The 25,870-nt window shown below is 35.0% G+C and overlaps 1 protein-coding gene and 1 pseudogene across 8 annotated transcripts in view; one reads left to right on the plus strand and one right to left on the minus strand.

Moving 5' to 3' along the window:
- Window positions 1-25,870, minus strand: part of UBR2 (ubiquitin protein ligase E3 component n-recognin 2) — a 177,350-nt gene that overhangs the window by 140,610 nt on the left and 10,870 nt on the right. For 4 of the 8 annotated variants that reach the window (XM_037844916.1, XM_037844915.1, XM_037844913.1 and 1 more), the window contains exons 3-5: window positions 15,949-16,027; window positions 13,707-13,820; window positions 1,589-1,719 (exon numbers count right to left, since the gene is read on the minus strand). In XM_037844916.1, coding sequence (XP_037700844.1) covers window positions 1,589-1,719; window positions 13,707-13,820; window positions 15,949-16,027 — 324 coding nt within the window. Of the gene's footprint in view, window positions 1-1,588; window positions 1,720-13,706; window positions 13,821-15,379; window positions 15,487-15,948; window positions 16,028-25,870 lie in introns of those variants that run through there. The other 4 variants (XM_037844918.1, XM_037844917.1, XM_037844919.1 and 1 more) reach the window with 4 other exon arrangements.
- Window positions 3,529-3,810, plus strand: LOC119541001 (annotated as a pseudogene).

Consider the following 25,870-nt stretch of genomic DNA (forward strand, 5'->3'; position numbering starts at 1 on the left):
TGAGCAGGCTGAAAGGAAAGGACACTAAACAACTGACTGAAACTACATGAAGAAATAAAGATTTCCAGTAAAGACCACATGGTAAATATAAATACCAATACTACTGTATTTTTGATTTATAACTCCACTATTTACTTCCTATAGGATCTAAAATACATAAACTGTAATGATAAATCAGTGGTTTGGGACTCAATGTAAAATAGGTAATTTTAGACAAGAACTACATAAAGGTGGGGGAATGATGGAATATAGGAACATTGTTTATGTGTCATATTGAAGTTAAGTTGGTATCAAAGAAAAACAAGATTGTTATAGATTTCAGATGTTAAATTTAAGCCCCATGGTAAACACAAAGAAAGTATCAGAGAATATGACCATAGAGATGAAAAGTAGAGTAGGGGTTCCGAGAAGTGGGGGAAGGGGCAATGGGGAGTTAAGAAATGAGAGTAGGGTTTCTGTTTGGGGTGAAGGGGAACTTCTAGAAATGGATGGTGGGAAGGTGATAGCATTGCAACATTCTAAATGTGATTAATCCCACTAATGGAATGCTAGGGAGGGGGTAGAATGGGAAGATTTAGGCTATATATATGTTTCCACAATTGAAAAAAAAAAAAAGTCTAAATAGATGACAGTTAAATGCCAAGGATGATCCTGGACGGGATCTGAGGATGGAGGAGAAGACGCTGAAAGGGACACAGATGGGACACAAGAAAAAAAATAAAGGAAATACCGAATGTAAGCTTTATATTAATGTTGAATTTCTTGAACTTCTTAGCTGCGCTTAATGAGATTGCATAAAAGAATGTTCTTGTCCATGGGAAAGGTATATGTGAATTATATTGTTTGTTAAAAGATAAGTGCAACTTGCTCTCGTATGTTCAGAGGACAGAGCAACAGATGATGGATGATAGGGAGGGAAGGAGGGAGGGAGGGAAAGAAAGAAATGGTGGTGTGACAGGATGTTAAAGGTGGTGGATCAGGGTATCGGGGGAGGGGGGTTGGGGTAAGATGGAGTTCTTATGTATGGGGTTTGTACTGTTTTTGCAACTGTTCCTGTAAGATTGAATTTATTTTAAAATAAAATTTATTAAATTTTTTAAAAAATGTAATATGGTGTCCTGGAACAGAAAATGACATTAGGTAAAAAACAGAACAAATCTAAATAAAGTATGGGATTTAACAAAAAAAAAGAAAAAAAAAATCCATTTGCGCATTTATTTGAACCATAAAACTCATATCAGAGAGCTCTTTCTCCAGTGATAAATGAAACAAAAAGTAATCACCAGGGCAGGTTGCAGAGTTAATTTATAAATTTTATCACACAATCAAACAAAACTGCTTGTCCCAGAAACCAGTGGTAGAGTCTCGATATAGTTTAAATAAGGCTACAAACCAACTAGACCACCACCCACCAAGTGGGAGAAAGCTCCAACAATTAAGTGGATCATACATATTTACAAACTATAAAATTGAAGTTATTGTGCTGAAAACTGATTCTTAAAGGGAGAAAGATTATGTCTATTTTAGGTCTATTAAAATTAAATTTTAGCAGTTAATCAAATACCAGGAATAAATGGGTTATACTTACACCATCTCTAAGTCTCCTGGCAATTCATTTTCTTTTTCCCAGGTTAATATCGCTACTGCGTACCGAAACATTATAGCAAAAATGTTATAAGTTCTTGCTATCATGTCTTCTGATAAATGCACAAGAGGATCCTGAAAGAACAGGAAAAAAAATGCAGCCATGTTAAATGCAGATTCTTTTCCATTCTGCCTTCACTTTTTTTTTTTTTAATTTTTAACTCATTTTATTGAGATATATTCACATACCATGCAGTCATACAAAACAAATCATACATTCGACTGTTCACAGTACCATTACATAGTTGTACATTCATCACCAAAATCAATCCCTGACACCTTCATTACCACATGCACACAAATAACAATAATAATAAAGTGAAAAAGAGCAATTAAAGTAAAAAAGAACACTGAGTACCTTTGTTTTTTCCCTTCCCTCATTTTTCTACTCATCCATCCATAAACCAGACAAAGGGGAGTGTGGTCCAGATGGCTTTCCCAATCCCATTGTCACCCCTCATAAGCTACGTTTTTATACAATCGTCTTCAAGATTCATGGGTTCTGGGTTGTAGCTTGATAGTCTCAGGTATCTACCGCCAGCTACCCCAATTCATTAGAACCTAGAAAGGGTTGTCTCTATTGTGTTTAAGAGTGCCCACCAGAGTGACCTCTCAGCTTCTTTTGGAATCTCTCTGTCACTGAAGCTTATTTCATTTCCTTTCACTTCCCCCTTTTGGTCAAGAAGATGATCTCCATCCCACGATGCCGATGCCGGGTCTACATTCCTCCCCAGGAGTCATATTCCACACTGCCAGGGAGATTCACTCCACTGGGTGTCTGATCCCACATAGCGGGGAGGGCAGTGATTTCACCTGCCAAGTTCTGCCTCCACTTCTTAAAAGTCTATTTGTAAAAACCTTCCTGGTCTTCCAGCTTCAGCTTCTCTTCATTCAATTTGATCCTATACATTTCATCCTTCCTGAAACATTTTGTTTGGAATAATCCCAGCTATTGAATCAACAGAATCAAAATATTCAATGGGCCTCCAATGCTTAATAAATGAATCTAAACATTTTAGAATGGCATTCCAGGATCTCTAGACCTAACGTCAAAACATCTTCATAGCTTCTTAACCATACTCTCCCAATTTCAGAACAAATGAAGAAATGCTATCCAAGGACAGACAAGTAACATATTTTTTAAAAGCTTTACTGAGATATAATTAACATACCACATAATTCCTAAGTGCAACCATCATCACAATTTTAGAACATTTTCATCACCTCAAAAAGAATCCCTGTATACCTTTTAGCTATCTCCCTCTGCATTCCATCCCACTCCCCAACCCTAAGCAACTACTAATCTACTTTGTCTCTATAGATTTCCCTCTTCAGGACATTTTCTATGAATGGAATCATGTAATATGTAGTCTTTCGTGACTGGCTTTTTCACTTAGTGTAATGTTTTCAAGGTTCATCCACTTTGTAGCTTGTATCAGTACCTCTTTCTCTTTATAGCCAAATAATATTCCATTGTATGTATATACTGCATTTATTTGGGTTGCTTCCTCCTTTGGGCTATTATGAATAATGCTGCTATAAACATTTGTGTATAAGCTTTTGTGTGAACATCATGTTTTCATTTCTGTTGGGTATATACCTAACAGTGGAATTGCACCATCATATGGTAATTCTTTGTATATGTTTGAGGAACTGTCATGCTGTTTTCCAAAGCAGCTTGTACTATTTTAGATTCCTATCAGCAGTGTATGATTGTTCCAGTTTCTCCACATCCTCACTAACACTTGTTATTATCTGATTTTTTGGTTCTGGCCACTTTAGTGGGTATCTAATTGCCCCAGCACCATTAGCTGAAAAGACAATTCTTTCTCCATTTGACAGCCTTGGCAACCTTGTCAAAAATCAATTGACCAGTTGGGGATTATGATGGGCAGCAAAATGTTATCTGCCAGCAGGGTCGTTCAGGTAGTCAAGCCACATACTCCATTAATAAGGTTCCCTAACAGAAGAGACAATCCTAAACTCAACGTATCAGAAGCTTTGAGATCAGGACCATCATCTCACTCTTCTACAATTTCACAGCATTCTATGGAAAGTAAATCATCAGATTTGCTGATGCTTCGGGATCCTCCAGATACTGCAGAAATAATAAAATCATTACCTCAGAAATAGAGAAGGAAACCTATGTCTCAAGAAGAAATCTAATTTACTCCAATGTGGATATCCAGAATAATCACTGACAAGGCTGCTGTTTATCATCAGAAAAAAGAATTATCTTTAAAATAAAGTGACTTCCAAATGACAAATGAGTTATTGCACATTAAACTTTAATAAAATATTCTGTAAAAAAAAAAAAAGAAAGAAAATTTAGATGGACACTTGTATCTCCTAATTTATGTATCTTGATCAGCTTCTCCACAAGCTTACCTAAGTATTTATAAGCTTTATAATTATTAAAGTATACATTTTTATTTTTTTAAATTCATTTTTATTGAGATATATTCACATACCATGCAGTCATACAAAGCATACATTCAATTGTTCACAGTACCATTATATAGTTGTACATTCATCACCAAAATTAATTTTTGAACATTTTCAAAATGCTAGCCTATTTATTTACTCTTATCAAGCTGTATCACTGTTTGAACTATTAAAAGCACACAACGTCTGGAAAAATATCATAGGTTTCCCCTAATTTCACTTTGCTTTCAGACTGTTTAGAGATGGAAAGAATTTATCAGGCAGAATTGTTGCTGATTAGGATCAGAGAAAATAATGACTCCATTATTTGTTCTTAATTATTTAATGTTTTTACATTGACAAGGTTACTGGAGTATAACTGGCTAAATAAGCATATAATACTGTAAAGGATAAAAATACAGCCTAGGTGGAACAGGTGACTGTAGTATTGAGATGGGGGAGATAACACAAAAGATTATTATTTGTAACCTATATTCAGAAAAAATGTGAGAGTATAAAATGGAAAATAAATTAAGAGTTCAAAATGAATATAGCACAGGGAAAGCATTTGACTAGAAATTCCAATCACGTTTTGGTGGGTGTTAATATGTCATATTCTTTTGGTTTATTTTACCGTTTTGATTGTGACCATGTAGGCAAATCATGACAACCAGTAACTTTCTCAAACTTAATGTCTTGAAAGCCTAAAAAAAAAACAACCTAAAGATTTACATTAAAGCAATTTATGAAACTTTAATCAGATCTTCCTGTGCCAAGACTATGTTATTACTGTGTAAGTAAAGGTTCTCAAAGCTAAATAAATTCTCTTCCACATCAAAAAAAAAGAAAGAAAGAAAAAAAGAAAAAGAAAAATCAATTGACCATAGATGAGTATATTTCTGAACTCCCAATCCTATTCCATTGATTTACATTTATCCTGGTGCCAGTACCACACTCTGTCTTGACCAACTTTGCTTTGTGGTAAGTTTTGAAATCAAGAAGTTTGAATCCTTCTACTTTGTTCTTTTTCAAGATTGTTTTGGCTATTATGGGTCCCTTGCAATTCCATATGAATTTTAGAATCAGCTCGTCAATTTCTACAAAGAAGTCACGGGATTCTCTGATGGGGACTGCACTGAATTCGTAGATCAAGTTGGGAGAGTACTGCTCTCTTAACATTGAGTCTTCTGATCATGATTATGGATGTTTTCCCAATTATTGAGATCTTTAATTTCCAACAACATTTTGTAATTTTCAGAGTATAAATTTTGTACTTCTTTTGTTACATTTATTCCTAAATATTTAATTCTTCCTTTTTAATGCTATTGTAAATGGAATTATTTCCTTAATTTCTTTTTCAGACTATTTATTGCAAGTGTACAGAAATAAAACTGATTTTTATATATTGATCTTGTATTCTGAAACCCTGCTGAATTTGTTTATTAGTTCTAATAGTTTTTTTCATGGATTCCTTAGGGTTTTCTATATACAAGATCATGTCATCTGTGAATAGAGATAGTTTTATTTCTTCCTTTCCAATTGGGATGTCTTTTGTTTCTTTTTCTTGCCTACCTGCCCTGGTTAGCACCTCCAGCACAATACTGAATAGAAATGGTGAGAGCTAACATCCTTGCCTTCTTCCTGAACTTAGGGGAAAGCTTCCAATCTCAATATTTGATTTTACAGGTATAACTGAGAGTCTGATTTGGGGGATTTTCAAGGTGATCACTTAACATGGTCAGAAATCTGCCTCTTGATCTTATAAAAATCACTGACTTGTCTACTTTCTCTCAGCAGGATGAAGTATATAAGCATGTTAACGGGACATCACACATCAAGACGTTAACAGTGAATAAGTCACTAAATTTCTAGGTGAATGCAAAAAAGTATTACTTTAAACATACACTAAGTTTATCACGGTAATCCTTCAATCACGGTTTCCAAAATGTTTTACACAATCTTTCATCTTTGTTTTTTAACTTTTTATTTTGAAATAATTTCAAACTTACATGGAGAGTTGCAAAAATAATACAAACCTCAAACAGAACTGCAACATACCTCCACCCTCCCAGACACCTAGTTCCACCAACTTCAATATTTTGCCTCCCCAGCTGTACCATTCTATCTAAGCATCCATCATCTATCCATCTAGCTATCTACCTTCCAAACACTTGAGGGCAGACTGCACTTATCTTACTCTTTGAACATATGATACCACCATATACACTTCCTACAAACAAAGATACCCACTCACACAATACCCTTATACAGTTATTAAGGTCAAGAAATTTAACACTGATATAAAACTTATACTTTATATTCCATTTTTTCCTATGTCCCAAAAATGTCCTTTTCAGACTTTTCTCCTCCATTCCTAGATCCCATTAGTATCATGTATATAGTGTATTACATTTAATCGTAATTACTTCTTTAGCTTCTTTTTTTTTAATTATGGAAACATATATACAACATAAATCTTCCCATCCCAACCCCTTTTAAGTATACCATTCAGTGAAATTAATCAAATTCACGGTGGTGTAGCACCCTTACCACCATCCATTCCTATAACTTTCCATTTACCCCAAACAGAAACCCTACAACTCATTTTGCATTAACTCCCCACTGTCCCAAACCACTGATTTATCATTACATTTTATGCATTTACCTTTTAGATCCTGTACGAAGTAAAAAGTGGAGTTACAGATCAAAAAATACAATAGTACTGGTATTTAAGTTTACCAATGTCATTAGCCTTAGCAGAGATCTTTATTTCTTCATGTAGTTTCAGTCTATTGTCCAGCGTGCTTTGCTTTCAACCTGCAGAACTCCCGTTAGCATTTCTTAGGGTCATTCTCGTGCTGATGAAGTCCCTCAGATTTTGTTTATCTGGAAGTATCTTAATCCCTCCCTCATTTTTTAAAAGATGGTTTTGCTGCGTACAGGTTGGCAATATTGCCTGTACAGTTTCTGATGAAAAATCACCACTTAATCTTATTAGGGATCCCTTGTATGATACATGTTGCTTCTCTCTTGCAGCTTTCAGAATTCTCTCTTTATCTTTGGCATTCAACAGTTTGATTATAACATGGTATAGAGAAGGTCTATTTGGGTTTATCCTGTTTGGAGTTCAATGAGCATCTTATCTTGAATGTGTATATTCATATTTTTTGTTAAATTTGGGAAATTTTCAGTCATTATTTCTTTGAATATTCTCTCTGCCCTTTTCTCTCTTTCTCTTCCTTCTGGGACTCCTACACTGCGTGTATCGGTATGCCTGATGGTGCCCTGCAGGTTCCTCAGGCTCTATTTGGTTTTCTTCATTCGTTCCTCTTTCTGCTCCTCAGATAGGAAGATTTCACTACTCTTATGTACAAGTTCACTGATTCTTTCTTCTGCTAACTCCAATCTGCTGTTGAACCCCTCTAGGGAATTTTAATTTCTGTTACTCTGGTCTTCAGCTCTGTGTGGTTCCTTTTCTATAATTTCCACCTCTTTATTGATACTTTCTTTGTTAATCTATTGTTTTCCTGATTTTCTTTAGTTCTTTGTCCATGTTTTCCTTTAGCTCTTTGAGCATTATTTAGGACCATTCACTTGAAATCTTTGTCTGGACTGTTCCAGGTCTGATCCTCCTCACTGATGGTTTCTAATGCTTTAATTTTCTCCTTTGCCTGTGTCATCGCTTCCTGTTTCTTTGCATGTTTTATAATCTTTGATTGCAACCTGAACATTTTGATATTTTAACGTTTTATCACTGGAATTTAGACTCTGGGGCATCTGTTCCTTAAGTTGTATCCCGCTAGTGTTATGACAGAGTTTTCCCTGAATGCTAAGGGGCTGACAACGACGCGCGCGCGTGCACGCGTGCACACACACACACACACACACACACACACACACACAAACAAACAGAAGGAAAAAGAAAGCACCTTTCCCAGTCTTTGCAGATTGACCTGTGTGAGTACTTTCCTTCAGAATTTATCCATACAATGAGTTTACAGAATAGCTCCATGCCAAAGGTAGAAACTTCCCTGTTCTTTTCAGGGCCGGGTCTTGTCTAGGAATTACCCCATTTACACAGATACGAATGACCCCTCTTCTCTAGGAAACTGTTTCCTCAGGGTCCTGGGTCCTGCACTGCATGTCCTACTGCCAGCCATTCCTTGCCCCAGGCTGTACAACCTCACTGCTCTCCACAGTATTGTGTAGGAAAGCTTGGCCTACTACCTTCTGCACACGGCAAATTCTGGACCAGACAGATTGTGCCTGCATACATGCTCCCTCTATGTGCAGAAGGATTACTCAACTTTTTTTGGAACCAGGACCAGAGACCGGCCCTGGGAGTTGCGGGCTAGCCCTGCACTAAGCCAGGGAATGGAGGGGCCAACCAGGGCACCAGCAGAGCCTAATGTTTTTAAGTTGCCATTTTTTTATTCTACACTCGACCTGTTACAGCAGTTCCTTAACTATTTTCTGGAACTTTTAGAAAGATGTTTCTGCTAATTCTTGCAGTTGTTCAAAGTTTCTATGTCTCACTCCACCATACTTATTGGGGTGGGCCACAATCTTTAATCACAATGTTTATCTTAAATCTAAACACTATTTAGCTTAACCGCTAAATGGTGATGTATTCACTTCTCAAATAAGATAACCAATATGTTCCAATATTATGGGATGAGAATTAATAAATTCTTGAAAATATACATATATAAGGAAACAAAATATTTTTGCATACCCACACTAAAGACACGCCTCGTGGGACGGATGTAAAACAAATGCAGAAGGTGGAACAAAAAAAGAACAGAGGACAAAGAACAAAGATTCCTAAAGGAAATGGCTTGAAGAAGGTAAATTGATTTTTCTCAGAAAAAGATTTTTCAAATTCATACAGCACCTTTTACCCACAACTCTTCCCAAATAGGCTGCTTTATACATCCCATTGAGGTTTTTTTTTTCTTTTTAACCTACTAACAAGGCTTATTACTATTTCTTATGGAGCCTTTACAAGTTAACATAGTGAAACCGCCTGTACACAAAAGCAGTTAGCACTTGTACCTCCTGGGAATTCACAAAAGAGTGGGCATAATAATATTATGAACATCTGTTATGGGTTGAACTGTGTCTCCCGAAAAAAAACAAGTTCAAGTCCTAACCCCCAGTCCTGTGAATGTGACCTTATTTGGAAATAGGGCCGCTGAAAACACTATTAGTTAAGATGAGGCCAAACGGAATTGGGGTGGATCCTAACTCAATAGGACTGCTGTCTTTATAAGAAGGGGAAGACTGACACAGACAGGATAGAGGGGAGAATGCCACATGACCACTGAGGCAGAAATTGAAGCCCAATAACCACCAGAAGCCAGGAGAGTGGCATGGAATGAATTTTTCCCTCCAGACTTCAGAGGGAGCATGGCCCTTCTGAAACCTTGATTTTGGACTATGAGATAAAAAAAATTTCTGTTGTTGTAAGCCATCTAGTTTTTGGAACTTTGTTAAGGCAGACCTAGTAAAACAAGATAACCTGCACCATGCCACAATAGAAAGCAGAACTAAAATGCAGGTTTCTTAGTGGTATTATGTCACCATATAGTCATTCCATTTCTTACAACTGCATCCCATAACATAAAACATTTAAGGACTGAGGGATTATAATAAACAGGGTTGAAAAGAATTAAATTATCAGCCAATTCTTGAGAATCCAAGCCAGTTTTCAAACTCTATTCCACAAAATCCCAGGATCTGCTAGAGATGCTTCCTATTTGAGTTATGCATCAGTTAAAAAATATATAATTATTTATATTTTAAAATCTGTAATAGAAAAATACAGTCTGAAATGTGTTACATTACAAATTGGGGATCACTAACTGGTAATTTTGCTGCCAGATTAACCCACTTTGGGGCAGGGCTAGGAATACAGATTCTTCTGCCATCTCTGTATGTGCATTTTAACTTCTCAAAAAATGTGTCATTGATTATGAAATAATTATTTCTGCATTGAAAAGACGATAAGTATGTGCAAGTCTACTCATATGTGTTATGGTAAATTAAATGCCAGAGAAGACTCAGGTCCTTCTGCTCTAGACATTAAGTCAGCTGGGACAAGAAAATAAGTTACCATTTTATCCTATGCTGCACTATCAAGTTTTATTAATAATTTTAGTTCTTTGATTACCTTTATGTCAGAGAATGCAAGCATTTATGGGTGAATTAACTTAGATTTACTCTTCTTTCAAGCTAGAATACAAAGCAGGCTGTTAAAAAGGTAATCAGTGGTTATTTTAGGGGCTGCGGGAATTAGGGAGAACTTTAATCTTTTGTGAGCTACATTTCTGTAGTCTTTGAATTTTTAAAATGTAAGCATTATGATAAAGATTTTAACTGTCATAGGCAAATAAGGCATAAATGAGAATTTTCTCCATACTTCCCAACTACATAAAGAAAGAAGCTGGAGACTGAACAGCCATGAAACCAACCTCACATCTCATAAATTCACTTTCTAACAAGTAAATAATATACATTTCAACTTATAAAACACAGACCTTTTAAAAATGCCACATTTATCTGTCTTATTAGTAGAATTTTATATTAGCGTTTCAATTGAAAAAAACAATTCCACTGCTAAAAATGTTTTTGAAAAAACAGTATAATGCACTGTTTCTGAAGTCTAGACCACGTAGGTTTAAATTCCAGCTCTGGCACTTATTTCCTAATTTCTCTAAAACTCAAGCTTCTGTTATGTATAAAATATTGGTAACAACAGCATCTTTTATAGGGCTACTCTGAGAATTAAATGACATAAATGAAATGTGGTACATTGAATTCTGAATCTCAATTTAGACATGTTCTTAATTTTAATCAACATTCCTATGGGTGTGAACTCATCATAGACAGGAACCCCTAAAGACGTTAACTTTAGTTTAAGTGTGGCCCAACTGAATGAGGGTGCACCTTAATCCAGATTAATGGAGCCCTTCATAAGCAGAAGAAATTTAGACATAATAAAAGGAACGGACATTGCCATGAGACAGGAAAGCCAAGGAACCTAAGGATTGCCAGCCAGCCAGAATGCTACCAAGCTTAAAAAGAAGCAAGTATTCCAGTCTCCAAAATTGTGAGCCAATAAAATCCTATTGTTTAAGCCAAAACCAATGTGTGGTATTTGTGAATGCAGTCTGGTAAACTAAGACACCAAGTACTTAGCATAATATTTGGCTATTAATAATCACTGATTGGCATTAAATTAGATGCTAGTAGCATAAGTGAAAAATTCAGATTATCAAAATCTTCACTGAGGTTGTTCATGCAGTTAATGTTATTTAATTAAATCTTGTTCCAAAAAGAATGTGTGGCAACTTTAAGAGACACATCCAATGTAAAATAGCATTCAAAACAAAAAAATAGATGTACAAAACAGGTAAAGAGAAAAACAAAGGTAGGAAAATAAGTTGAAATCAAGATAACATCTACTTATAAATGCAGACCAACTACTACAGACAGGACAAATTTTTGGCTCTGCGTTAACCAGTAGTAGCAACAAAAGGAAACACAATCAGTTTATCAGACTTATACCGGGAGAAACATGGTGGTTCCTTGTGCAAAGACCAAATTTCTTATGGACTTTTATGAAGACCAACAAATGAGACACCACTCATCTTCTCCATTCACTCCAATGCCCAAGGGGCCATTTGGAAACCTGGTCAGGCATTTTTTGTTGTCACACTGGTGAGAGATGTTATTGGCATTTAGTGAGTGGGAACACGATGCTAAACACAATGCTTATGCCAGCCTATACCAGGGGTAGGCAAACTTTCACTGTAAAGGGTCAGGGAATAATTATTTTAGGCTTCACAGGTTACAGGGTCTCTGTGGCAACTGTACAATTGTACCATTATTGTGGAAAACAACTATAGATAATACATAAATGATTGAGCATGGCTGTGTCCTAATAAAACTTTATGGACACTGAAATTTGAATTTCATATAATTTTCATGTCACAAAAATACTATTCTTTTGATTTTTTTCAACTATTTACCCAAAATGCCAAGAGCTGAGAAGACCTGTGGAATTCCTAAACATTATCCCTACAGAAGGATTTCCAGCTTTTTCTTAAGATGCAGGCTAAATATATAGTAAATTATGTTCAATATAAACAACTCCATGACAGGCTAGGAAACCACATTCCAAGTACACATCTCTTTTCCATGTCAAGCATAAAATGTAGAAAACCTAGATAAATGTATGAGTGGGGATGAGTGTGCTATACCGATACTAACTTTTAAATAGTTCTTGAAGACTTCATTTCTCTTAACTAAACTTTTAAATAGGCAGTAAATAGCAGCGTCTGAAGGTTTTATTCTCTATCAGGTTCCTGGAATATATATTTCCCAGGGCAGGACTATATGACTTCAGCTAAAATTCAGGAAATTAACCAATGCATTCACTATTTGACAGCCACTCCACTAATGTATGAGGATAAGTCAACAGAGTAACTGCAGATTCATTTTTTTTAAAATAAAACTATTTTAAGTCTACTTACATACAAAAATAAAGAAGCCCTATTCTTTTGTTAAAGCAAAATTCTTTTTCCCAAACATGTCTTTGTCCTGTTTGTGTTCTTACATAGAGAACTCCAATCCAATATATAAAAAAGATAAAAATGGAGCTAGTCCAATTGAAGTGGAGAAATTCTAGAACCCTTACGACTTGGTGTCTCTCTGTAGCAAATCCCAGGACCCTTGCACAATACCTCAGGTTTCTGTGGAATACAAACTAAAAGACACTGTTCTATACCATAAAGTCTTGCTCATTCCATTAAAATACCTGAGATCTGTAAGGTATGTGTGCCAGGAAGGACTACAAATGCCCACTTACCCCAAATCTGTATCAACTATGCATAAGTACTTTGAAAGTAACCACCTCTTTGCCACTCAAAAATAATAAAATCTGAAATAAAATACCAAATTGTCACAAATAAGCAGACTCTGAGATTTAAGCATTTTTTTAGTAAGAAGAGAGTTCAGTGCATCATTACAGATAGCACTTAGAGAAAAATAATGCAGTATCAACAACAAGAAAAAAAGCATATATTTACAACTGGAGTGGGTATAATTTGTTCTGAGTTTTCATCTCTACACTTTGTCCCACCACATATCCAGTGACAATGATTCACCAGAAGATGATGATTAGGGTTGGCTGCCATGTATGGCCATAGAAAAGAAAGCTATCTGGCCTATAAAGTCTTAATTACAACAAAAACATACAAAAATCAACCATGTTAACTGGTCTACAGTGATTGGACTTATAATCCCTTCAATAATACATTAGGACTTAAAAAAAAATAAAAACAAAACAAAATTTCATCTATGCTTAAAACAAAACACAACAAATCACCCAAAATAAAAATAAATCTGAAATGAACTAAATATCCAGAATTTAAAGTGTGTAGTCTAGCAATGGAAGAGCATCCAAACAATGCAAAGTTAACTTTCCAAATATACTTAGCCACTATTGATAGTGACAGGACTATTCCACTTACCTATTTCTCATATTATAACCTAATTCCTATGTTTGAAAATATTTCAAACTTGTGACTAAAACAGTATTTCTTTAAAAAACAACTTTGTGAAAATGTTTTTACCTCTTCTTCCTCAATTTCAGAGGTGTTAAGTTCATGTTTTTGACAGTAAGGACCCTCTTTCCAAGCTTCAGTATCACCACAGTCACAGAAACCTCCACCTCCTGATGTTGTCATCTTGAAAAAAAAGTGTAAAGTATCTTATCAATACATATTTACTAAGAGCTATAAAAGTATAAATAAGAATATCAAGTGCTAAGGTTATAACATTGCTTAAGTGTTTAACTTCTCTGGAGAGATACTTACCCCTTCATTAAGTAAAATGTCAAACCTTTCAATGTTTTAAAGCGTATTCTAAACAAATCTTAGGCTAACCTAAGTAATTTCAAAATAAAATACTTTGTAATGTCTAGTCAACTACAGATATTTTAAAGAGGTAAAATATGTCCACCTACATGATTTCCTTAATTAGGAAAATCACGAGGATCACAAGAGTTTTCCTGCTGGGTTTTGGCTAAATTGATAAAATGCTGGTTATCTATCAGGTTATGGTGTTATGTAGATTCAGAGGTATAAAGAGTTCTATCTCAGCTGTACCCTAGAAGAGTCAATAAGATGGATGGATGAGTAGAAAAATAGGGGAAGGAAACAAACAAACAAACAGACAAAGGTACCCAGTGTTCTTTTTTATTTCAATTGCTCTTTTTCACTTTAATTATTATTCTTATCATTTTTGTGTGTCTGCTAATGAAGGTGTCAGGGATTGATTTAGGTGATGTATGTACAACTATGTAATGGTACTGTGAACAATCGAATGTACGATATGTTTTGTATGACTGCATGGTATGTGAATATATCTCAATAAAATGAAGATTAAAAAAAAAAGAGTCAATAAGAGTGCTGCATTTGCCTTGGAGAAAGTGACTAACAAAGACTATACAAAGAGTTTATTTTTCTTCTCTAAAACTACCTACATAGCCACTCTTTGAAAGGACAGGTTAATAGGGGCTTGGGAAATAGAAAAGTAGACTGCCTAGTCAAAAAAAACAAACAACAACAAAAAGCAACTTTTCATCACCTGTGGGATTCAAGATTTATACTTCCTTAATATACGGCAATGATTCAAGAAATCTGGCAAGATAGAACCTATTATTTAATAATTGGTAGGCTGGAAATTCTGCTTTTCTTAAAATAGTGTGAGGAAGAATTTAGGAATGGATATTAAATGCAGCAAATTTTAAAAGGAGTCCTATTAAACTCTCTCTAAAGGAAGAATAACAAATGACAGTTATTCCCAGAGGCTGCAAGTACATATCTAAGAAACATGGGCAGGCAGCAATTTGGAAAAAGACAACCCTACTCTATTGCTTATACACTTGTTCCAGTTACCAAATACAGGTAGAACAGACTAAGAGAAACTAGGATTCTGTTATTGACTTAGAAGAATGAAGAGAACATACAAGAAAATAGAAGACCAATTTTGTGGCTGTTTTAGCTCATTATTATCAACAGTTAGGTAGAGTGAGTGAAAACAACAGGAGGAAAAGTTCCTGAATTTAGAATAAGAATGAAATATTCCTTCTACCCTTTTGAGAATAGGGTGAAACGTTCCATCTAAGAGCAGCTCCCTAACCTCTGAAATCTTCATGGCTGCCTTCAATTTCCAGTAGAGTAACTATGACAGGTTTAGGAATAATTTGCCTTTATCTGTATCCCTGACTTAAAAGCAAACATACCTGATTTTTGGAGAAGTTGTGATATTACAGCAGTGGAAAAATAATAAGGGTGGCTCTTGTGCTCTGTATTGGGCCCTCTCCTACACTGTAGTAGATGCCTGTTTATACTAGGAAATGACAAATCATCTGTAGATGATGATCAATAGATGGAACATTTCTTAAATGTATAATACTGTCACTTTTGCTTATTCCTTTTCTCACATATTCTCCCTTCAGAACTTCATTCTCACCTTTATCCTCAAATTTTTGACAACCCCCTTTGTGTTTATGAAGAATCACAAAGATAATAAACATAAAAATAAGAAAATAAAACAAACTAGTTGAAAAACTAATATGGAAGAGCTGATATCTGCACTTTCTCAAACCATGTGTTCAAGAAGCCTGGAATCATAATTCACTTCTATACTGCCATCATATGTTTAATGGTGTTTAAATAAAGCATTGCTCACACTCCACCCACCCACCCCCACCCCTTTTAAAAGGTTAAATCTTTGGGTTTTAAAAAGGAAAGAAAGGTATCTAGTATAAAATTCAATACTGGGTACGGTTATCATCTTGACATTACTAACCCTATACCGATGGTCTCTGTGAACACTTCCCAAAAAGCACTCCATGCATAAAACACAAGTTGGGTCAACTGCACAGTCTCTGTAAAATTAAAGAAAAAAAAAATCAGAGTGTCATAAGATAATTGTGCATTTCACAACAGAATAGTTTAAAATTGGAACCCATCTTAGAAGATTCAGAGTAATGAAAAATTTCTTGGTGTCATAAGAGAGGAAATAATCATTATCAAAGATCTTCCAGATCTTTCATCAACAAAGTCAGCTTAAGACCCTCGCTCTCACACTGGATGAGTATTAGGGAGTCTTTGAGGGTACATATTACTAGAATGGCAATTTTTCTCAAAGATTTTGGGAAACAGTATTTTATTACTTAAAACACATAAATATATATGGAGTAGATTCAAATTTGCATGAATTCTTAAGATACAGCTCAAAATTTCAAATAACTTCCTCCAAGCAGGTATTTTGACTAAGTCTACAAAGTGGGATGTATGCATCTCAAGAAAAGGAAGATGTCAACTGGGACATAAGAAGACAATGTAGTACTTATATTTAACTAATTTAACTAATTTAACTAATTTAAAGGGGGAAATTAAGCTTCTTAAGTATTCAATACACAGTGTGACATGGGTGTCCTCACTTGGTCTGATGGGCAATGACACATATGGTCCATGAGGCATCCTGACAGAAGAAGTCCACAAGGTGGATGGATTGAAGGAGCATCCTCAGTAGTTGCATTAGCTTTCATTATACTACCAGTCAGATACATTTACAGATTGTATCTCAAACAGTAGAGTCTTTATAATTCCATGAAATGAAATCATGAGTCCTAAAAATCTCAAACTTCCTCTTTTCTTCAGAGACTACTCCCTTGCCCATACCCTCATAGACAACCATTCTACTGTCTTTATTGTGTGCCTTTTTATGTGTGTTTTAGCAAAATGTTTTTGAGTACATGTATTTTTTTTCTAATTTTACTGTGGTAAAATATATAACAAAAATTGCCATTTTTAACTACTTTTAGGTGTACAATTCGGTGACATTAATTACATTATAATGTTGTGCTACCATCACCACCATCCATTACCAAAAATCACCCAACACAGAAACTCTGAATTCATTAAGCAATAACATCCTATTCCCCTTTTCCCCCAGCCCCTGGTACCACTCATCTTTCAGTTTCTATGAACTTGCCTACTCTAGATATTTGATATAAGTGGAATAGAATCACACGATAGTTGTCCTTTTGTGCCTGGCTTATTTCCATTTAGCATAATGTTTCATTCCATTTTATGGCTGAATAATATTATACACACACCACATTTTGCTTATCCATTCATCTGTGAATGGGCAGTTGGGTTATTTCTATCTTTCATCTACTATGAATAATGCTATTATGAACACTGGCATGTAAGTATCTGTTTAAGTTCCTATTTTCAATTCTTTTGTGTATATACCTAGCAGTAGAATTGCTGGGTCAAATGGTAATTCTATGTTTAACTTTTTAAGGAACCGCCAAACTGTTTCCCATCGCAGCTTACACTATTTTACGCTTCCACCAACAATGTACCAGGGTTCCAATTTCTCTACATCCTCGCTAACACTTTTCTGTTCTTTGATAATAGCTATCCTAGTGTCTATGAAGTGGTTATCTCATTGTGTTTTTGATTTACATTTCCATAATGACTAATGATACTGGACATGTTTTCATGTACTTACTGGCCATTTGTATATTCTCCTTGGAGATATGTCTATTCAAGCTCTTTGCCCATTTTTAAATTGGGGTTTCTTTTTGTTGTTGAGTTGTAGTAGTTCCTTACATACTCTGGGTTTTAAACCCCTATCAGATATGATCTGCAAACATTTTCTCCCATTCTACAGGTTGTCTTTTCACTTTCTTGATATCCTTTGATGCACGAAAGTTTTAAATTTTGATGAAGTCCAATTTATCTATTTTTTTTCTTTTTTGCTCATGCTTTTGGTGTCATATTTAAGAAACCACTGCCAAATCCAAGGTCATGAAGATTTTCTTCTATATGTCCTGCTAAGAATTTTATGGTTTTAGCTCTTATATTTAAATTGTTGATCCATTATGAGTTAACTTTTGTATACAGTATGAGGAAGGGGCCCAACTTCATTCTTTTGCATGTGTAAATCCCATTGTCCCAGCACCATTTATTGAGGAGACTATTCTTTTCCCATTGAATGGTTTTGGTACCCTGGTCAAAAATCAAATGATAGATGTGTGAGTTTACTTCTGGACTCTCAAATCTATTGCATTGGTCTCGATGTCTATTCTTATGCCAGTTCCACACTTGCTTTGATTACTGTAGCTTTGCAGTAAATTTTGAAACTTGGAAGTGAGAGTCTTCAAAATATTTTCTTGTTTTTCACAACTGTTTTGCTATTCAAGTCCTTTGCAATTCCATAAGAATTTGAGGATCAGCTTTTCCATTTTTGCAAGAACACAAGTATTTTTTTTTTATTTTAAACTTAAAAAAAAATACTTTTAAAGATGCAAGACATTTGCAAAAATAATACAAACACCATACAGAGAATTCCAACATACCCCTATCCACCCCAGATACCCAGATTCACCAATTTTAACATTCTGCCACATTTGCAGTATCATTCTATTTTTCCATCAATCTATCAGTACATTTGTCTACTTATAAATCCATTTTCTGAATACTTGCATCTATGTTGTAAACATCATTCTTCTTAACACTGCCATGTACACTTCCTAAAAACAAAGATATTCACTTATGTAATCATCCAAGTTCAAGAAATTTGACATTTTTTTCATACATCCCAATAATGTCCTTCTGAGCCTTTCCTCCTCCCTTGACAGATCTCGTCCAGGATCACGTATTGCATTTAATCGCTACTGTTTTATTAGTTGCTCATTCTTTTTTTGATTATGGGAACATATATTTGACAAACTTTCTCATCTCAACCACTTCCAAGCATACCATTTAATGAGATTTAGTCACATTCACAATGTTGCAGTACCCTCACCACCTTCCATTACTAAAACTTTCCCATTTCCCCAAACAGAAACCCTACACCCATTATGCATTAACTCCCCATTCCCCAAACTCTTGCCCTGTCAACCTGTACTCCAATTTCTGTCTTTAAGAGCTTTCACATTCCCTGATATTTTCTTTGTAGTTACCATGGGCTTAAATTTAACATCCTAAATCTAAAACACTCTAATTTACTTAGATATCAAATTAACTTCAATGGCATACACAAATTATGTTCATATACCCCTCTGTCCCCCCATCCTTATGTACTCATCATAAATTAGATATTCATACATGAAGAGTCCCATATCACTGATTCATCATTACATTTTATTCATTTGGCTTTTACGTTTTATAAGAAGTAAAAAGGTGGAGTTACAAACTGAAAATACAACAGTACTAGAATTTATATTTACCCATGTCATTACCCTTACTGGAGATCCTAATTTCTTCATGCAATTTTGATCTATTGTCTAGTGTCCTTTCCTTTCAATTTGCAGATCTCCTTTTAGCGTCTCTTCTAAGACTGGTAGTGGTGACAAACTCCCATTTTTTTGTTTATCTGGGTATGTTTTAATCTCTCCCTCATTTTTGAAAGACAGGTTTTGACAGATACAGAATTCTTGGATGGCAATTTTTTGCTCTCAATACTCTAAATATGTCTTCCCACTGTGTTCTTGCCTCCATAGCTTCCTATGAGAAATCCATTAATCTTATTACAGACCCTTTGTATGTGCAAAGTAGCTTCTCTCTTGCAGCTTCCAGAATTCCCTCTTTATCTTGGCATTCAACAGTTTGACTGTAACATGGTACAGAGTAGATCTATTTGGGCTTATCCTGTTTGGAGTTGGTTGTGCATCACGGATGTGTATACTCATATCTTTTGTTAAATTTGGGAAGTTTTCAGTCATTATTTCTTTGAATATTCTCTCTGCCCCTTTCTCTATTTCTCCTTCTGGGATTCCCACAATGCATATATTGGTATGCTTGATGGTATCCCAAATTGTGTCCTACAGGTTCCTCAGGCTCTGTTTGCTTTTCTTCATTCATTTCTCTTTCTGCTCCTCAGACTGGAGGATTTCACTACTCTTACGTACAAATTCACTGATTCTTTCTTCTGCCTACTCCAATCTGCTACTAAACCCCTAAGGGAATTTTTTATTTCTGTTACTCTGGTCTTCAGCTCTGTTTGGTTCCTTTTCTATAATTTCCACCTCTTTATTGATATTCTCTTTGTTCATCTATTGTTTTCCTGATTTCCTTTAGTTCTTTGTCCATGTTTTCCTTTAGCTCTTTGAGCATATTTAAGACTGTTTTTAAAAAATTCTTTGGTATTTCCCAGATCTGATCCTTCTCATTTATGGTTTCAAATGCTTAATTTTCTCCTTTGCTTGGGAAATCACTTCTTGTTACTTTTACAATGCTTTGTTAAAACCTGGACATTTTATGTTCAATGTGTTAGTGCTAGAATTTAGTCTGGGGTGTCTGTTCGTTGCATCCATCCAGCTCTGTATGACAGAGCTTTCCTTGAATGACAGGAGCTAACAACAACAAAAATACCAAAACGCTTTTCCTAGTTTTTGCAGATTGGCTTGTGCATATAATGAATTTAGAAAATAGCTCCAGACCAAAGAGTAAGGGTTGCCCTGATCCTTTCAAAGCAGGCTTCTTGTCTTGGGGGCATGCTTTTGTGGTCCTAGGAATTTCCCCATTACACAGGTAGAAAGCTCCCTTTCCCCTAGCAAACAGTTTTCTCATGGTCCTGGGCACTATAGGGCATGCCCTACAGCCAACAATTCCTTGCCCCAGGCAGCCATGACTTGACTGCTCTCCCATAGTATTTGGTAGGAGAGCTTTTTGAGTTGCCTTCTATATGCACGGTAAGTTCTGGGATGGCAAGTATGCAATTATACTGGTTCAGTGCCTCAGGCCACCACCAGACAGACTGGGCCAGACATACATGCTCCAAGTATGTGGACAAGGGTTACTTGGCTCCTTCTGGAGCTAGGACCAGGGATCTCCAGCTAGCTCCAGGCCAAGCCAGTAAGGGAGTCTGTGAAGGGTGGAGGAGGGGCCACCCAGGGGATTGGGAGAGAGCCTTATCTTGTGTTTTCCCTGCTGCAGCCCTGGAGTCAATCACTTCTCCAAGGAGCTCAGATTCCTCTTATTGGTCAATTGTATTTAGGAACCAATATATGGGCACTAGGTATGGTCACTGCTACAGGGATTTCATTGTTTCTAGGCCCTCTGAGCAGACGGAGCTAGGATATCTGTGTATGCATAGCTTGTTTATTATTTTATTTTTAACTCTTTTTTAATGACAATTTAAAGATATATATTTCCTTTTAAGTATTCTGTTAGACGTGTCCCCCAAATTTCAACAGGTCATGTTTTAACATTCAAGTCCTGTTTCTTAATTTCCTTAGTGGTTTAGCAATGTTAGTTTCCAAACAGCTTTTTTTTTTTCAACCCACACTTGTGTTATTTGTTCCTAATTTTATTGCATTAATTATTGTTGGAGAACGATCTGTATGGCTCTGAGCCTCTAGAATTAACTGAGGTTTCCTTTAAAGCCAAATACACAGTTCACTTTTTATAATTCACATATCATCAAATTTTCCCCATTTAAAGTATACAATTTAGTGGCTCTTCGTATAGTCATGAGGTTGTGCAACCATCACCACTATCTAATTCCAGAACATTTCATTACCCCAGAAAGAAATCCTGTACCCCAATAGTAGTCACTCTCCATTACTCCCAACCCCTAGCCCCTGGCAACCACTAACCTGTTGTCTCTATAGATGATCTATGCTGAACATTGTCTATATATGGAATCTTATAGTATGTGGGCTTTAGCATGTGGCTGCTTTCATTCAGCAATATATTTTCATGATTTAACCATGTTGTAGCATGTATCAATACTTCATTTCTTTGTAATGCCAAATTATATTTAATTGTATGGATATACTAACTTTTATTTTTCCATTCAGCTGACGGATATTTGCGCTGTTTTCACTTTTTTGATTTTTGTATAATGATGTTATAAACATTTGTGTAGACGTTTTGTGTGGCCACATGTTTTCACTTCTTTGGGGTATATACCTAGGAGTGGTTACCACAAACATTTGGTAACTATATGTTTAATCATTTGAGGAACTGCGAGACTGTTTTTCAAAGTGGCTGCAACATTTTACAGCAATGTACAATGGTTTCAATTTCTTGACATCTTCACCACCATTTGCTATTGTCTGCCTTTTTTATTACAGCCATCCTAGTGGGTATAAAGTGGCATCTCATGGTTTTGATTTGCATTTCCCTAATGACTAATGGTGTTGAACATCTTTTAGGCACTTTATTAGCCATTATTCTTTTGAGAAATGTCTACGCAAATTCTTTGCACATTTTAAAAATGAACTATTTGTCTTCTTACAGCTGAGTCTTATATATTCTGGATACTAGCTCCTTATCAGATATATGATTTGCAAATATTTTCTCCCATTTTGTGAGTTGTCTATTTGCTTTCTTGCTGAGGTCCTCAGACACACACATTTTTCATTTTGATAAGATTCAATTTATCCACTTTTTCTCTAGTTGTTGATGCTTTTGGCGTAATGTCTAAGAAACCATTGCCTATAACCAGGGTCACAAAGATTTAATGTCTATGTTTTCTAAGAGTTCTGTAATTTTAGCTCTTACATTTAGGTCTTTGACCCATTCTGAGTTAGTTTTTGTAACTTCCTTCTCTTGAATGTGACTATCCAGTAATCCCAGCGCTATCTGCTGAAAAGACTATTATTCTTTCCTCCACTGAACTGTCTTGGCACCACTGTCAAAAATCAATTTACTATAAATGTAGGGGTTTACTTCTCTCAATTCTATTCCATTGAGCTTTAAATCTATTCTTATGCCAGTACCACACAGATTGCTTTTGTAACTGTTCTGTTTGTACTTGAAAGAATATAGACTTTCTTGGATACAGAGTTCTCTATATATTTGAGAGGAAGTTTATTAATTGTATTAAGTCTTCAATCTCTGCTTTTTATATGCTTAATCTATTAGTTTCTGAGAGGCAGGTGTTAAATCCTCTAACTATATTGTTGATTTTTCTATTTCTCCTTGCAATTCTATCAATTCTAGCTTAATATACATTTAGACTTTACTGCTAGGTACACATATGTTCATTATAGATATTTCTTCTTTATCTATTACTTCTTTTATCAGCATACAATGTCCTAATGTGCCCCTAATGTTTTCTGCCTTATATTCTATTTTGTTAGATATTAAAAGTGCTATTCTTTGTTTTGTATCATATCATTTGCCTGTTATTTTCCCATCCTTTTTCTTTCTGCTTTCAGTGACTTTCTGTTTTAGTATGTCTCTTGTAGGCAACATTTTTGAATTTTTAAAAATCAGAGAGCAACTGGCTCTCTCTCTTTATATAATTATAAAACATAATTAAAAAAAAAAAAAAAAAACAAACATAATAAAGCCAGAGCCCATCTTTTTTCTAGGAGCCCATCATTTAACAGAAAAGACAGACGTGTATAGTTACAGTATCACTTTAAGTGCTATATTAAGGCTATGTAGGGTTCACCAAACCTGGTACACCTAGAGCAACCAAGAATCCTTGAAGAATGTAAGGCATTGTCTAAAATAGTCATCTCCAAGCTCTCTTGATCATATATCTTTCATTAAAATGTTTTGAGCATGTGCCATTTATCTGTCTATCCAGTATTTTATATATACTCACATATTTATAAGTTATATATACGCATTACTGTACTAATCAGAGTCTCCCAATTATACTACTGTGTAACTGGGGTCCCAGAAGTGAAAAAATGAGGCACAAAAAAAAATTTTAAGAAATAATATCCTAAACTTCCCAAACTTGATGAAAGACATCAACTTACAGATCTAAGCACCTCAATGAATCACAACAGGATAATTGGGGAAAAAAAACATACACAGGCATATCATAGTCAAACTGCTAAAATCTGCAAAAGTAAACAGAAAATCTTGAAGGTAACTAGAGAAAATCAACAAACTCAATTCAGGGGAAGCCAGATGTGCTAATGACAGCCAAATTATCATCAGAAACAATGGGGGCTGAAGACATTGGAATAAGTCTTAAAATACTGAAAGAAGTTTTTAAAACTGTCAGTGCAGTTTTTAAAACTGTCAGGAAACGTATCCTTCAGAACTTTACAAAATAAAAACATTTTGAGATAAACAAAAACAGAATTCATAACCAGGCTGAAGGGAAATGACACCAGATTGACACTAGGATCCACAGCAGTAGGTGGTAAACTACTGCCCTCCTGCCTGTTTTTGTATGGCCTGTTTTTGTATGACTATTAAAAGAAAAAAAATAAAGAGCAGTTCAAAAGCCAAGAGAATTACTGAAAATGAAATGCTAAAAAATTTTTGATCAGCCCAAAAGAAGGAATAAAATGAGCAATTTAAGAACCAAAAACACACAAGACAAACAGGAAATAAATAGCAAAATGGCAGCCCTAAGTCAATAAATACATTAATAATTAATTACAACTATATCAATAATGTAATTTTTGATATAGTTGTAAAGGACAAAACACACCAATTAGTAGATTGTCAGACAAAATTAAAAAGACCAAACTGCTGTCTACAAGAGATATAAATTTGACATTATGTAAGAAACAAACATATTCCTTGAAAAGTACAATGTACCTAAATTGACACAAGACGAAATAACGCTCCGAAAAATCCTAATAATTATCAAAACATTGAATATGCTATTAAAAACTTCCTCACAAAGCAAACCTCAGGCCTTGATGGTTTGTTTTACTAATGAATTCCATCAAGGATTTAAGGAAGAAAAAATACCAATCTTACACAAATTCTTCAGAAAATAGAGGAAGAAGGAATACTTTTCAATTCATTTTATAACTCTGATACCAAAACCAGACAAAGACCTTAAAAAAACTACAGATTGACAGCTTTAATGGAACATAGACATAAACATCCTTAACATGACTTGACTTACAAATTGAATAAGTAATATATAAAAACTATAATATATAACCAAATGGGTTTAATACCAGGAATGAAAAACATTTGAAAAATCAATCAATGCAATCTACCATCTTAATGGAATAAGGGAGAAAAACTATGTGATCATCTAAACAGATGCAGTAAAAGCATGTGACAACATGCAATAATCATTTATAATGTTAAAAAAAAAAAAAAAAAACTCTCAACAAACCAGGAATAGAAGGGAACTTCCTCAATGAGATAAAATGTAAGAAGCTATATCTAAAATCATAATAACAAAGACTGAATGCTTCCCCCTGAAGATTGGAAACAGGTAAGGTTGTTCATTTTCACCAGTGCAATTTACAACATCATATAAACTTAGGAATAAATAGAGCAAAAGGTATGTACAACCTCTACATAAAAACTATAACATTTTCATGGATTGGAAGACTAAACATAGTCAAAATGTCAATTCTCCCCAAACTGATTTATAGATTCAATGCAATCCCAATAAAAATCTTAGCAGACTTTAAAAAAAAAAAAAAAAAAAAAAAGTTGACAAGCTAAGTTTAAAACTGATGTATTACAAGGGACTTGAAATAGCAAAAGCAAATTTTAAAAGAACAAAGATAGAAAACTTATACTAGTCAGTTCAAGACACTATAAATCTACAACAAGCAAGATAACGTAGTACTGGTATAAGAACAGACAAATCAATGAGTGGAACAGATTGAAATGCTCAGAAATAGATCCACACTTATATGGTCACTTGATTTGGATAAGGTACCAAACTAATTCAGTGGGGAGAGGAACAAATGGTGCTGAAACAACTGGATATCCATTTGTAAAGAAATGAAGCCCAAGTACCACCTCAAATCATATATAAA

Source organism: Choloepus didactylus, chromosome 7, assembly GCF_015220235.1.
Source record: "Choloepus didactylus isolate mChoDid1 chromosome 7, mChoDid1.pri, whole genome shotgun sequence".
NCBI classification, from domain to species: domain Eukaryota; kingdom Metazoa; phylum Chordata; class Mammalia; order Pilosa; family Megalonychidae; genus Choloepus; species Choloepus didactylus.